Here is a 16,090-nt window from a genome sequence, read left to right as displayed (position 1 = left end):
AATCTACGTTTGATTACATATGTGTTGTTAAGATTCAAGCTTCACGATAATGTTTTAAAAGAAACTTTGTACACTGGTTTGAACGAAATAAATGACATAAATAAAAAAAAAGTAAATTTAGTCCGAGTAGTTCACCGCTACTACTTAAGGTCCTTTAAGAAGCGAGCTTATCACCACCTAAAAGGCCGGCAACGCAACTGCGGTTCCTCTGGTATTGCTGATGTCCATGGGCGTCGTTGAACACCTCGGTGTATCCGCTGCTCGTTTGCCCCTTCTGTTATAAAAAAACATAAATAAATAACGTTAACGCTTCCTGAATATTAAATTTATTAATTTATATTTTACATACTTTTGTCCACGACTTCGACCGCGCGGAATTATAATTCTAGTAATTAATTTAGCCTTGATTACTCAGTAATAATATAGCTTTCTAATGGCATAAGAATTTTTGAAATCGGACCAGTAGTTTTTGAGTGAATTCGTTACATACAAAAATAAAAAATCTTCCCTCATTATTATAGTAGTCATTGATTTGGCATTTACAAGCTAAAGTATAAATAAATGTAGTCAAAAAATAAATTCATCACAAAAAACCTTGAAAATTAAAATAAAAAAATAGCGCATGAACGACAGGATGACGTCATTTCATTCATATATTTTACAGAGCAGTATTTTGATTAATGTTGTGGCTTTGAATTCTAACGTCTTTGTTATAAAGTCTAAAATCATTCAAAATGGCAACGTCTCGGAATGTAAGCGCATTTAATTTATTTTCATTGACGCTTATGTTATTTTTATTTATGCAGTCGAGTCGGAGTAGAATTTATGTGCGTGCGGTACAAACACAACAAACTTTATTTTTTTATTAAGTTGGTAGAAAATAAATTGAGGGCTTACATTTTAGATACTGAGACAATCGTTTAAAATATATAAAATCTAATAATTTTTACGAACGTGATTTCAATTTAAAGTAAATTGTTTAATGTAATGTACTAAACAGGGCTGCCAAATTAAAACAAATACTGAACTAATTTTTATGATAAAAACTAGGGTTGTCGCATCAATGTGTTTTAAAATTTATCGAGTATTTGAAAATGTAACTAGCAATATAGGGTTGCCAACCAAGATGTTTGAGCCGTTTTAAAAATAATTATCAATTAGTAATAGAAAATAGGGTTGTCACACGTGTTAATCTTTAAAAATAATTACCAATTAGTGACGGTCAACGGACGCGCGTTGCGGTCATTTCCTGACACAGGATAAAGGCAATTTGCGAATTTACGGCACGTGGAAGTTCGCGGACGTTGCGACGACAGGCTCATGTTTTATTTAACGCTATCAATTTACCCAATTTCTGAAATAACATAGATTTATGAATCTTGCATACAGTCAATGGCTCATTTACTACTAGCTGACGCCCGCGACTCTGTCCGCGCGGGGTAAAGAATAAACTTAATTAGTAGCCTGTGTGTTCTTATACACGGTGTTCTACATCTTTGACAATTTACACCAAGATTCGTTAAGCAGTTCTGTGGAAACCTCTCATCCATACATCCATTTTAACTTTCGCATATATATTTATTTATTTTAGAAAACTTATTATCTCCTATAATACTAACTCGTATTTCTAATCGTAATTCATATGAGTTAAAAAAGCGTTCTATTGGAATCCAATGGGTCGTTTTCAAGTTACTCGCTAAAATATTAAGCCGAGCAAATTTTTCGTGGATCCGATACGGGATTTGAATGACAAAGGGAACACTTTTGTGAGAGAGGGATGAATAACTGAGGCGTTTATTTTTTTCTAGGTTCGAATTCTTTTGATCGGAATTATCGTGATTTGGATATCTTCGATTTATTTTGCAATGTATTTGGTTAGTTTATTTACTTTCAAGTTATTTGTTTATTTTTTTTAAGTTAGATTTTTGTGTTTTTTTTATTCCATTTTAGCCAAATTTACCTGAAGGAGGTTCCCGTCCTTTCGTTGTACGGAAATAGTGGTAAGGAGAAGTGAAATGAGAATTACTTCCAAATCATTACCCATTCGTGCAAAAGAAATTAATGCACTGTTTATCTCATCGAATATTTAAGCGTCGATGTTTTTATTCATAATGTCCAGTGTTATTTAAACAAAAAAGTATACATATGTAAAATATATGCTCTGACCTCTATTATGACTGGCCACTAATTAATAAAACAAACTTATATAACCCAAATAAAACAATGAAATAATTAAGGGCAATGGTAATTAACACGCGCGACCGGAAGTCCCTCTATGTCGTTAAAATAGTCGTAACACAAACTAGACAATAACCAACTTTATTACAATGTTCTAAGAGCTAATTTCGTATAATGAATATACTTATTAGCAAAATCTGCGACGTTTTGGCATTAAGTTTTCATTAAAATTATACAGAATATAAAATATTCATAGTATAAGTTTTAACGTTAAGAGAGACCATCTATGACTTTTACTGCCACTACCAAAATATCTTTATTAACAAATGTTTGAATGCTAATGTCTATAAGCAGTAGTTACTTTGCTATTTTGGTGATGATTAACTCTTGTTTGACATCTCATACCAAAAAAGTTAGCGAGATTTTAAGTTTTTATAAGATAAGGGACACGTTTTGAATCATTCGACGAAAATTGTTACATTTTAAGAGATCTCAAAAGACAAGTACCTAACTCTTTTCGTTGCATATATGAATTTAATTCCTGAAAGGATTTCTTTGCGTTTTAAATGTCAAAGTAAATTTAGGTTAAATATCGATAATTGATAAGATACTACGAACATCACTAAACATAAGTGTATTTCTCATCTTTAGAAGTCGAGTTTGATTGTTAATAATTGTAATCGGTATAATATTTCAAACACTAATTGCTGCCAATCGGCCCAGTTACTACAACAAAACTGTTTGCTCTCTTAGTAGGTCAGTAGATCGGAAGTTCTTAATGAACGCAACGTACACTAATTTGTGAATGAACGCCCCACCTTAAACCCTTATTTCACTAACAGACTAACCGCGCTATTGCTATCAGTAATAAGACAATCCCAGACGCGTCCGCCATAATAGTACTACTACTGCTTATAGTAAGAGTATTCGCGCGGCTACTTCCTTAGTGCAAAAGAGGTTTAAGCGTTATTACGCTAAGTAGAATTGTTTGTGCAAGTTTGATAATAACTTGCTCTGTTTTATAACAGACAAACTTTCCGTGCAATGCTTTCTATTTGTCGTAATTTCACATTCAACGTGTTGTGTTCATATCTTTTATAATAGAGTAAGATAAACCTCATATGATTTTTAACCAATTGTTAATTGAATCTTAAAGTAAAATAACTAACCAGTGTGACGCAGCGAACCAAGCAAGCCTTGACCTTCAATAAAGTCTTCGCTTTCCTTAATCCCGCGCCGTCTTTACCCAGCCCTAGATTTGAGCTCTTTAAGTAGGCGTTTTACAAAATCATATTACGAGTAAAAAGTGCTTTTAAAAGTATGTATATTATATTTCATATTTGTATAATTTAATCATTATCATATTAGTATATCAAATCACCAAACATCGTATCCATAATATTAGCATCCAGCCACTAACAAGTTCAAATCTTACACAATTTTAACGTACCACTAAATCTCTGCGTTACTTGTACGGGTGAATCATTAATTATCACTCCCTCCACTAGGGGGAGCACTTAGCGCTTCCAGTCGTTACTCATAGATGTGCTTACCACTTTATATGTGTTTACTTTGATGTAAGATTAGCGGTAATGCAGTTTGACTCATACAAAAAACGTAATAAAAACAACACTAACATGTTATGAGATAGTAAAAAATTGGTAGCCTGTGTATGCTAAAGTGATACCTATAGTTGGTGACGTCATAGTAGCATATTTATACGCAGTATGTTAAGTTTACTTATATGAATCAATATAGCTTCTCTAAAAACGAGTACACACTGACGAACTCTTTCTAATATTATAAATGCGATGTTTTGTATGGATGTTTGTTAGAAGGTATCTCCAGAACGACTGTATGTATCTCAAATTGGCATAGATGTAGAACATAGCCTGAAAGAACACATAGGCAACTATTTTTTTTTAATCAGCAGACAGTCTTCACATAAGTCCTCTTTTATTCTGACTAACAAAGTAACATGTCTTTGGCATAGTAATTCACAAGTAAATCACTAACTTTTCGCTATCAAAAAAAACTAAACTAATTCGTTTTCGTCCACGTCCTCTTCGTTCCTAGCTTTTTAGTATTCACAGCCACGTTATACTATCTATTTTTATTCGAGAAAATCTTGATGGATTTCACACGTTCACTTGCAAAGCGCCAGCATTTACCTAACATTTTTACAACTTAAACTAAACCTTTTGTCTCTATTATTACTATAGAGTTAGACAGAGACAGCAATAATCACACAAAATCTTTACAGTACAATTAGAAAGAGATAGATATCAAAACTATATAACTGTCTCACTCGATTGTTTAATTTACCTTAACAATAGCTTAGTGGAAATGTTTCTTACTAAATCTATTATAAGGAAGAACCTTAGTGACTTAACGAATCTCTGTGCGACAAAATATGTTGTTGATACGTTTAAGTTGCGTATTTCTATATGAAAATAACCGTATAGTAATAATTTTGACCAAACAAATCCCTCGTCGCGTTCCCTTCACCTTTCCATTTACGATATAATCACACAAAAGGTCAGAATCAATGTCGGTTTGGGAATAATAACAATGTATAGTACGTACGGGAAAAAACTATATTTCCGTTTTATAAATTATTTTCATTGAATGTTGTAAAATTATTAATTTCTCTTTTTTTCAATAGCGATATGAAACTACACAATTTTACAACAATAGAACCGACAATAATAACCCATAAATATAGGTAGAAATTACAGATTTTCAGACGGAGAATATAATTATGACATAACATTTTTTATTTAATACTCAATACTCAAGTCTATGTCAAAAGGATATTCATATATTTTTTTTAAAAAACGGGGACTATATTTTTGTTTAATCTATAACATTTCTCTCAAACACCGCATCAATCTCGCAAAAAACAAAACTCAATCAAAACTCTTTTAAAAATAAAGTAGATAGATTAAAAAAAAATAATATATAATAATATTTTGCAAAAAATGTTATAGAAACAGAGAAACTTGTTTGCTTATAATATTAAAGAAAAAGATAAACATGCCCATTAAGCCTGCGGACCTTGAAAGCCTTCGTAAACAAAGCCTTCAGATGCGGTCAGACGGACAAGGACAGTACGATTATTGTTGGCACACTTTTTTAATGTTAAATAATATAAAAAAATATTCATCGAGACCCCATCATAAAGCGGGAAATCTTATTATAGGTTAAGTAAGAGAAGTCTTCACTCAGGGAATTTATAAATGCGGAAGAAACGAGAGAGTTTTTCCCTAGTTAATAGATGTCTAGATGTCTGTCTACCTCTTTGGGATACGGGCGTGAGTTGTATTATTGTTGTTGAATATATCTGTTTTGTTTATAAAATATCGGTCTTATAAATAGGGTCAAGAAACGACGTTCGTTTCCTGATAGGATAATCCCTTTGACGCAACAATTAGTTGAACGTCATATTATGTCAATTATCCTCAGGCCCTTTAACATCATTAACATCTGTTAATATTTGCCCTAATTTGTGGTCTTCAACTGAGTTTAACACACGATATCTATGTGGTATTTGTAGGTTTAACACTTAAAATCTCTTAAATGCTTAATTAATAAAAGATGCTTAAAACTCACGGAAGTTACGATAGCGAAATGTACAAACCTATTGACATCCCTTTCTTTCGTTTGGAAACAAAAGAGATGTTAATTTTAAATACAAATATTTTAACAGCGCAGTATGTTTCGAAATCAAGCACATGCAAGTAAATCTGTTTCCTTAAGAAAGTAATTCACAATAAAACCTCCCGTGACTTAAAGCAAAGTATTACCAGGAAATCGAATTTTTCAAGGTCACGAGATTTATGTCCTGATTTAAGTAATATATTTCCGACTCAATCTTAAACTCAATAAAGCTACGAATAAATAAGTTTTGTAATAAAGCAATTTATATTAGAACGTGCAGCAATCACTGAGAATTGATTCATTTAACTCGGCCGCAACTAATCTGATATATGTTAGAAATGTATGGACCTGACAATTATCATAATTCTTATAAATACGACGAAGAAAAAGTATGGATGGGTTGTGTAAGCTGTTCCGAAGTAGAGAGCAGAAGATAAAACAATATTACTGATGACAGAGACAAAGAAACATTAGAATAGTTTTAACACTAGTAAAAAGTCAGAAATAACCACGCGACTTTATACGTGTTGTACACATTTGTCTTTTCCACGAATGACATGGATAATGGAAATTACTTTGCCAAGACGATTACCTATTTTACATATAAAGTTGGCAGCAAACTATCAAGAGACAAACCAGATGCTATCTTAAGATTTCTAAACTTTGTACTTGTATTAATCGAGATTCAGAAACCTAATAGGTTTACTCTAACACCTGAATCCGTTTTATTTCTCAACAAAAATTCTATACTTAAATTACTATACATTGATATGTATAGCACGTTCGGGATCTTGTTAGGTTAATGAAAAACACGTACTGTTGGCTTTCATTATGAAGGATAAGCTTATATTTTTTTCAGCGGCCTGTCCACGTTATGTCCAACTAATTTCTTTCCTTCCAACTCATTGTGTCAATAAAAGTTCTAACCTTTTATAAGTACTGATCACTGAGTCATACAACTCAGTTTTTATTCGCATTGGACATTGTTATATTTTAAAAGAACTTTTACTAAAATTTGTGCCGTAATGGTACTAATTTATCTTTATATAGGTCCGCTGACTTCGACTTTATTATAATGTTCATTAGATGACGCCCGTGATTCCGTCTGCGTGGAATTAAAAAAACTTAATTAGTAGCCTATGTGTTCTTCCAGGTTATTTCCAAATTTCTAACAAACATCCATTAATCTATCGAAACATTCGCATTTATATAAGTTATTTAAATATTTTAGTCATCTGTAGACTTAGTATAAAATATATATACCGAGAGTCGTACTTAGCGACACTAAGTGTGTCAGTAAGATGTAAATAATTCAGTATTACTACAACTAACTTGTAGTAAACCGAAAAGATTATGAAACTCAAATAAAGCACTTAAAGCGCTATAGGCAATAAATTAACAAAGCAACACTTCATAAAACTATCAAGATGTTACAGACGCGGTTGCCTCCCTCGACTGTTTATAATTTACATTTATAACCAGGTTAACAACTCTCTAAGAAAATACTGCGGTTGATTTTTATGGTTCTGTAAGACACGTGTTAACATCTAAATACTATTTAATAAAATACGCTGCTTTCATTCCACCTATTATATTAAAAAAAATGTAAAGAACATTGCATCAAATACTATGTTTACTATTTAAGAATCGTTTGAAAATTTAAAATAAGAATTGCATTATTATCTAACAGTTTATTAAATTACTTTCATTTGTTACAGATACTGGCTGCAAAAATGGAAGCGAAAAAGATATCAATATTGATATTGTGTTTCCTGTTGTCCGCGGCAGCTGACTTCACTGCGAACTGTCCACAGGAGTGCAAATGTGTGTGGGCCAGCGGCAACAAACAGGCTGACTGTTCAGAGGCCAACTTTCACGACATACCCAAGACTCTCAGCGCAGAAATACAAATTCTCGACCTAACAGGCAACGAATTATACGAAATAACGAGACACGCATTCGAAGACGTCCGACTGATAAATCTAAAGAAACTAATATTAAGAGAATGTAAACTTATAACGATACACAAAAATGGACTCAGCGGTCTCGCTATTATGATCGAATTAGATTTATCTAAAAACGATTTAAAAACATTACACCCGGAAACTTTCAGAGAGACAGCGAAAATAAGATGGATATTACTCAACGACAATCAAATAGAGAAGTTAGAAGACGGATTATTCAATAATCTTCCCTTCTTACAGAAAGTCGATTTAAGTAATAATCGAATTGTTCAACTGGGATTGAAAACTTTCATGAACTTACCCAAATTAAATATCCTGCGACTCGACGGTAACAAGTTGGAGCACATGAAATTGGATACTATAAATTCATTACCTTTATCGAATTTGGACATCCACGATAACCCATGGCGATGCGATTGCTATCTACAACCGTTCCGGAATTGGGTCATCAGTAAAAATTTATACACCTCGCCTATAGCATGTAGTGAACCGCCTAAAGTTCACGGCAAACTGTGGAAAGAACTGGATTCCAGTGACTTTGCTTGCCGGCCAAGCATTGTCTATCCCACAACGAAAACTACTTTACGCTCTTCAGATACAAATGTTACACTTTCCTGTCAGGTTGATGGCAATCCATTGCCCGAGGTAAATTGGGTATTGAATGCCCAAATTATCGACGGAACTTACAGATATCAAGGTGAAGTAAAGTACCTTATTACGCAGAGTAATTCAGAGAACAGTAAGTGGGTCAACTTAACAATTATCGACGTTGGTACTACTGATAATGGTGAATATTTATGTGTAGCCAAGAACCCTGGTGGTGTAGAGGAACAAAGCCTAATTTTAAATATTGCACCTACAACGCCAGGAATCATAGTCCCACCTGGTATGGATAACAATATGTTACCAGTATTAGTTGGAGTTTCATGTGCAGCAGCTATTCTATTGATACTCTTAGTGATTATCTGCTATTGCTGCTGTCGTAGAAGAAGTTCAGAAAAGAAGAAAGGAGATGCATCTAATGGGGAAGCATTAATAGAAGGTTCAGTTATCCCAGAAATGGAGAAAAGTTTGATTACAGCAGTTAACCCAGTGACAAAACCACCAAGAAGGTATGATATGCCGCCCACCATTACAAATGGCGCCACAGAGATGTCAGAACTTAATAAAACGCTTTTGGATAATGATTCTGTTTTCGGTAAGATTTTTTTTATTTATGTTCAGTTAATGTTTTAAAGTTGTCATAAGTAAAAAACAGTAACTTGGAATTTGAGTAATTATCAAACATAAATATTTCATTTTGCAAGAAAATTTAAGAAGACTTTTTCAACATACAAACTAATACATGTTTTATTCTTTGCAGCTCACAACGACGATGAAAAACGGTCGCTAGATTTCGAACAACAAACAAAGCGATCTCAAGATGCTCTCAATGTGGAATACGGTCGTACTGATGGTCGAGCATATCCACCTGACCTGCTCTCTTTCCCAGCAAGAGCGGCACAGATATCCCCGGCGGCTAGCAACGCTTCCACTGTGCCTGACACAAGCAGGTTGCAAATCAATCCTGTTAGTCCCATACATTCGCCAATATATGGCGTGGCAACTAACCAAAATCTGTTTAGAACGTTACCTTACTCCCGTTCTCAGTCGCCATTCACAGCACCCATTACGCCTCCAAATATTCCACCCCGTCAAGGATACGTCACTATACCGAGAAGACCAAGAGTACCAAGCTGGTCGAGCACAGCCAGCACGCAAATCCTCCCGAGCACCGAGGCCCAAGAACCTTTATACGATAATCTTGGATTAAGAACAACAGCAGACGGGAGTTCAGTACTCTCTTTAAACAAGGCTGGATTGGAACAACAGTTTTCTCCTATGAGGAACAGGCCTTTGCCAGCAACACCGACAGCTTTCCCGAGCCCACATCAATTGTATTACGCACCCATTGAAGAACAGGAGCCTGCACCTTCGCCCGTGCCGCCTGCTTTCATTCCCAACAGAAATAGTATCAGCTCGCAATTGTCTACTCAATTATCTACACCAGGGCCTCAGGAACCTGTCAATCAAAGAATGAGTTGGACAGCAAAGAGTACTTCTACCCCACAACCTGAACCGAGAAAGGCCTTGTTTTCTAATTCAGACAATAGAAATTTTGAAAGTCCATCGCATAATTCCGAAAGTAACACATTAAGCCGTAAAGGAAAACCTGAAACTGGTTCATTGCGGAAGAACATTCGAACGGACAGCAAAGAAGACCCTAGCTCACCGTCTAAAGACGATACGAGAAAGAATGAGAGTAACGTATCATTGAATCAATCTGGGACTTTGGGTAGAAGTGGAAAAATTCCACCGAGACCACCTCCTAAACCTAAGAAAAAGCCTACAGCCGAAGTAAATTCCAACGAACCTTTGTTTGAAGATGAAGGAGAAGATGGCACGGAGGTTTAGTGATGTGCCTAAAGAGGAATACGGACTACCAAGTGCCAATGAGCTTTTAGTAATTACGTCAGTGCAGTGATATCAATGAACTGAGAAAAGTGCAATCGGATAATTTGTTTTGCGGTGCTCGTGTACATAAATCTTGTGCTAGATTTTTTACTATTGCGTAAAATATTACGGACCATTTGGAAGTTTTAATGTAAGTTAACGTAGTGTTACATGCCAGAACAGTTTGACATTGTAAATCTTGTGTTACGTTTAAGTATTTATTCTTTTGTGGTACTGATTTAAGGCAGAGTGAGGGTAGTTTATAACTTGCCAGTTACATCAATAACTTCATTTCCAAGACTGATATGAAATTGATTCATGACATTCCCGATATCAGCATATTAAAAGTTTTGGCATTATATTTATAGTGATACTAGTTTGTTTAAACGCTAGATAGTTATTTGGAAGACTGAAAATGTTAATCGCTTTGGCACTATTGATGACGTCAATAGTTCACTAAAAGCGTTCCTCATTTATTCTTCAAATAAAATCACACTTGTTGCAAACAAAAATGATCTCATGTACCAGTTTGAAAGTATGAAATTTAAAAATGATATTTCTAATTTTAAATCAATAATTTTAATATTTGGCAATTATAAAATTTGCAATACGTGTGGTTTCCATTCATCCCATACTAGAATGTTTAACTTCATTTCTTCTAAGTTAATATTATTTTAGTTATTTACGCCCAACGGTTTATTTTACGAAATAATATTCAGATGTATGTTTACTTATGAGTTCGCACTGGCTAAATATTAACACAAAACATGTTGCGATCTCACTTTTCTGTGAGAAAGGACATCTTTATGTGAATGTTTTCGTCAGTGCGTTCAACATTATAATATGATCGACGTATTTTATTGGATAAACAAATTAAATGTTTATTTAGTTTTGTTTCTATATGTATTGGAAACTTGATAACTGGATTTTGTGTGTAATTCCAATAGTAAATATAGTTCCTAAAATGACAACTATTGTTTTAAAATTCTGTAAAAACCGTGGGTTTATGAAAACTAAAATCTCTGTTTAAAACATAATGATTCTAACGACTGGAGTGACTTTATATTTCATACAAAGATTTTGGTCTCAGAAACCCACTCTAAGTCACATATTTGACGATATAATATAGGAATTGTAAATTTTTCTTTAAATCTTATTTAGTTTGTGTATTTTATCAATTATTGATTTTTAAAAGCTAACAATTTATGAAACGATATCATTATTTAGCAAAATAGAGATAAATGAAATTATAAAGAAAAAAATCTAGTAATATTTATTAGCACAAGTCGAATACAAGGATTTTTTATAAGACTTGTGCTGGTGCTAATTTTTTTTTAATATTTTTTCTTTTTTATCATTAATTTACAATATCACCCTGTAATTGCTTGCACAAATTACAATACGTATTAAGAAAATCAATGAAGTGATCATTTTAACTATATCAATATTTAGATATACAGTATGATTCATTTTAATGAGAAACTTTTATCACTTTTTTTTAACTAACTTGTTTATGTTTTTACAAATAACGATAAATTGAACTTTATTATTGGTTCATTTTTATTTCACGTCTACATTATCGAAAATAGGGCGTCCATAAATTTTGTGAGTTGTTTTTTTTTTATTTTCTGCCCCTCCCTCACCCCCTGGTGTGATGTCGTGAGATTTTATTTAACCCTCTCCCCTAACCCCCAATCTCACGTTAGATTTTTCAAAATGTGAGTTTCTTACATAAACTCGTTGGATTGTTATTGTAAAAAGAAAAATTGCTTCGTGCTCTTTTTTTTTTTGTTTAATCAGAAAAAAAATTGCGTGATATTTGCCGAGAACCCCCTCTCTTCAACGTAAGATGAGATGAGATTTAACTCGACCCCCTCCCCTTTAACACCTCACGTAATTTATGGACGCTCCCAAATGTATGGTATTTTACAATTTTACTGTAGACATCCAGTTTTTTATGTAGTCTTTAAGTGCTATGTACATACAAACATATTATTAAAAACTGATTAAAGCTATATTTCAGTAAAATATATTGTTTTCTTCATCTTAACTTTACCTAAAGAATAAAACAATATGTTATAAATTTTCCTTAAAACAATTTTTTCTGCAAAAATAAAAATTGACTCAATTTTTTTTATATTACACATTTCTTATGGAATATTTAATACTCTTCTTGAAATACATCTACTTTGATCTTTATTTTTTTCTTGTAAATCGTAAAACCCTAAATAATTAGAAGGCGTATCAACGCTTCACAATACTTCATGGAATTTTGTTCGTGTTGTTTGCGAACACGTCAACAAAGCGAAAGGAAGCAAAGATAAGATATGTACATGTATCATTTCACTGAAAGAGACACATAAAGAAAAATATATTTTATTTACTAGCTCTCGGTTTATAAATACTTCGAAAAATCATGTATTTACACCCAAACATCTGTAAAAACATGTTTCATTGTCGTTAAAAAACGTAGAAAATATATATTTTTCATAAATATTTTGCTAATAAAAACTCATATTAAAGGAAAATATGTTTGTAAAACCAAGAACGTGGACACAACTCGAATCTTTCGATTGCGTCAAATTTTCAATTTAAAAATGAAAACTAGTAAAAACCGAATGGATTTTGTTTCAAAACAAAACTAAACAAAATTATACTTTATCACCAAAAAAAAGTAAATTAATTAAATTCTCATTTTGTAACATGCTGTATACGCTTAACTGCAACATAAAGGCTGCTCTCTGCGTGCAGGTGCTGAACTTAGCATGATTTATTTAAAGCTTCGACCTGTTGGCAACGCGCCAAAGTGAATCACAATTACTTGCTGTACTAAAATATATTTAATTACACAAATTTCTGCAGAAAATTACATCCCTAACTAACAAAATAGAATAACATTTATAATTTTGAACAGCCTGTATATTCTTTAATAACCTTGCTTACCAAAAAAATAATTTAGTACATAAATATTAGGGTGTTCAAACATACTGCAAAAGAATGTTTTCTCTGATCAAAAAATCTGAGAGTGATTTCAGGTATTCTAGTGTTTAGGCTGTGGCTGTGTGTGTTCCAAAAATAGCAACTAAAATTGTTTACTTATATTAAGTTTTGCCAAGTTTAGATGTTTCAACTTCAAGTTACAAAGTACCAACGTATGTAACATGGCCACTTAAGAGTTTAATAACGTATCTATAAAGTAGAAGTGCACATAAAATGTTACGGATCTGAAGCACTCAGCTCAAGCCTGGCTACTGAATAACTGCAGAAAGTGCTATAAAATATTTTAAGCAACCACAACATACACAAAATTGCTGCTAAAACCTGCTGTCGCTCTCGACTCCGTTCGCCCAGAATTAAAAAAAAAAAAACTTAAGTAGCCTATGTGTTCTTCCAGTAAGCATCCATGCATACTTGAGATACCTTCTAACAAATATCTATCTATTCATCAATCTAAACATTCGCGTTTATAATATTAGTAAGATATGTTACTTCTTCAGCGCAGTAATCCAAAGGGAGTTAGTCTGAAACAAATGCGTAATAACCACTTGTCGCACTACCTCTAAAATTTAAATAATAAAAAATATGTTTAATTTTGTATGGTGTAAGGCAGTTTTGATATAACTAGAAAAATGCTAAAGATCGCGACGTTAGTTTTGTATAATAATGTTACAACTTAAATTTCATCCAATTCGTTGGTACGCTTTATTCCAATTTCTAGAAGAAAGAAGATGGGTATTTAAATATCTAATTTATACGTAAGTAAAAGTATAAATACGTCTGTTTAACTTCAGCTCACGATAATTCGTTGAATCAGCCCCTAGTTAAATATATCAGAGTCAAAGTAGACATTCTTGCAACTCTCATTTCTTCAAGTTTGGAGCCCAACAAATCCTCGTAAAACTCTTAAGCCGAAACGCCTGCACGCACTTAACTCTGTAATAATTATAAAATCTCATTAAAGCGCAACAGCGCCCCCTTTGTTTTCACAGCCGTTAATTCGAGAACTGTTTTCAATAAAAAAGTGTTTTTTATATGAACGACACTCGACGATTCCCTTTTTAACATTTTTAAGTTTACACTTTTAAGCTGTGTAAATTTTTTAGAACAAAGGATTGAAGGCTATTGTTTAAGTACTTCTGAGTACAGATTCGTCCTTGTCGGTTTCGGATTACAAATAATCCCTTTTTTACTATTAAAAGTAAATTTAACTTTTGTTTTCTTACATTTAATTTTATTATTACTATTTTAGTTCTATTACCACCATTTTTTACAAGTTTACTTACGTGACAATTCACTATCGTAATGAAACCTACTCTTCATTTGACCGTTGACTTCTGAGACATAAACCCTTGTATAAAATTATCATCACTGTCGGTGACATTGGTCTCAAAAACTCACGGTAAGTCTGATGATTATCATTTCTTTACTAAAATTGTAGATAGAGACTTAATAATAAAACTTAAATAAACATCTCCGTCCGCTGACAACTATTCAAAGATATACAGTTACTCAAATTAACGATCGTGTTAACATAAGTGAGGGTAGATGAAAGAATTTATCCAGATGTCTTATTTTAGTTGGAGCGTCATCTGAGACGTGGTCGCCTAATTATTTAAGCTTAATGACTACTCGGGTCACGCGTAACACGTAAGCTAGTTTATTTTTAAGTTACTTACAAGTTTTTTTTAAATAAGTAATGACAAAAATATTTAAAAAACAAGCTAAGCAAGTTTACCTTTGTAACGTCAATTTAAACATTGAAAAATTCCAATATAAATCCAATAAATGATATTTTCAGCCAGTTACATGTGTAAATATAATCTCTTAAATCCATTAAATTCGACCATAGATGACGAACTTGAAAAAATGTTTGTAAAAACTTCTTTTTAGTGTTAAAATTGAAACAAATTGTATTGCTTTTTACACAGCGATATTTCCTGAGGATTCATCCATGTAGAATTACTCAAATATAGGTAGATAAGAAATACATAAAATTAGTAACATAATAATGTATAATATATAAACTTTATTTTAGAAATCTGATATTCACAACAAATATATTTTTTGTCAACCTTATCGAATTTATTTCCGACTAAAAGTCGGTAAAGTTGCCAAAGAACATAAGCCAAATACTTTTGATTTATTGACCAAAATTCCTTCAAACATTGTCTCATTTTTGTCAAAGATAATGAGAGTTATGACGAAATGATTAATACAATGATTATTGTCTCAACAATTAGACTACTAATTTCTCATTAATTACAACTAAAATCTCATTCGCAATGACTATGACGACGCAATGAATTCCAATATAAAAAAGTGTACATTCTCGCACATGGTGCCGGACGTTTCCGTAAACATTGTAACTACAAATAATAACTGGGCGGAGAGCGATGACCGGACAAAGTAAACATTGCGGTATCAGATGTACCGACTACATGAAAATGTTCCTTTCCAATAAGGAAGGGAAAAGGAGAGGATAATTGGAAAAGTAAATGTCCCTTTTCTGCTATCCTCTCAACTGTGTAACTGCAAATCAGGTGCCTTACTGGTATGCACTTGTGCTTAAAAGCACATGTGTCATTGGAACCAATTAAAAGCAAGCCTAGTGAAGTGAATATCGATAATTGCTTCAATTTGCTGTTGACCGCACAATATAAAGCCGATCGTGTCCAAGTAATTGACATTGGTATCCTCATTTGTTTGTAAATGACTCCAGTAACTGACAGAGACTTTCGTAATGATTACTTCCTTACCAGTAACAAAATATCATTAAGGTTTTTGACATAATTTAA

The 16,090-nt window shown here is 32.8% G+C and overlaps 1 protein-coding gene across 2 annotated transcripts in view; it reads left to right on the top strand.

Annotated features, from left to right (window-relative positions):
• The window catches only part of kek5 (leucine-rich repeat, immunoglobulin-like domain-containing kekkon 5 protein), a 60,216-nt gene extending 48,931 nt beyond the window's left edge, over nt 1-11,285 (top strand). For both annotated transcript variants that reach the window (XM_013316205.1, XM_013316206.1), the window contains 2 exons: nt 7,557-9,000; nt 9,166-11,285. In XM_013316205.1, the coding sequence (XP_013171659.1) occupies nt 7,557-9,000; nt 9,166-10,256 (2,535 nt within the window). In that variant the 3' untranslated portion in view covers nt 10,257-11,285. The remainder of the gene's footprint in view (nt 1-7,556; nt 9,001-9,165) is intronic.
• Nucleotides 11,286-16,090: the final 4,805 nt, after the last annotated feature.

Source organism: Papilio xuthus, unplaced genomic scaffold, assembly GCF_000836235.2.
Source record: "Papilio xuthus unplaced genomic scaffold, Pxut_1.1 DF826949.1, whole genome shotgun sequence".
Taxonomy (NCBI): domain Eukaryota; kingdom Metazoa; phylum Arthropoda; class Insecta; order Lepidoptera; family Papilionidae; genus Papilio; species Papilio xuthus.
Note: the sequence above shows the minus strand (reverse complement) of the source record. Positions and strands in the feature narration are given on the sequence as shown.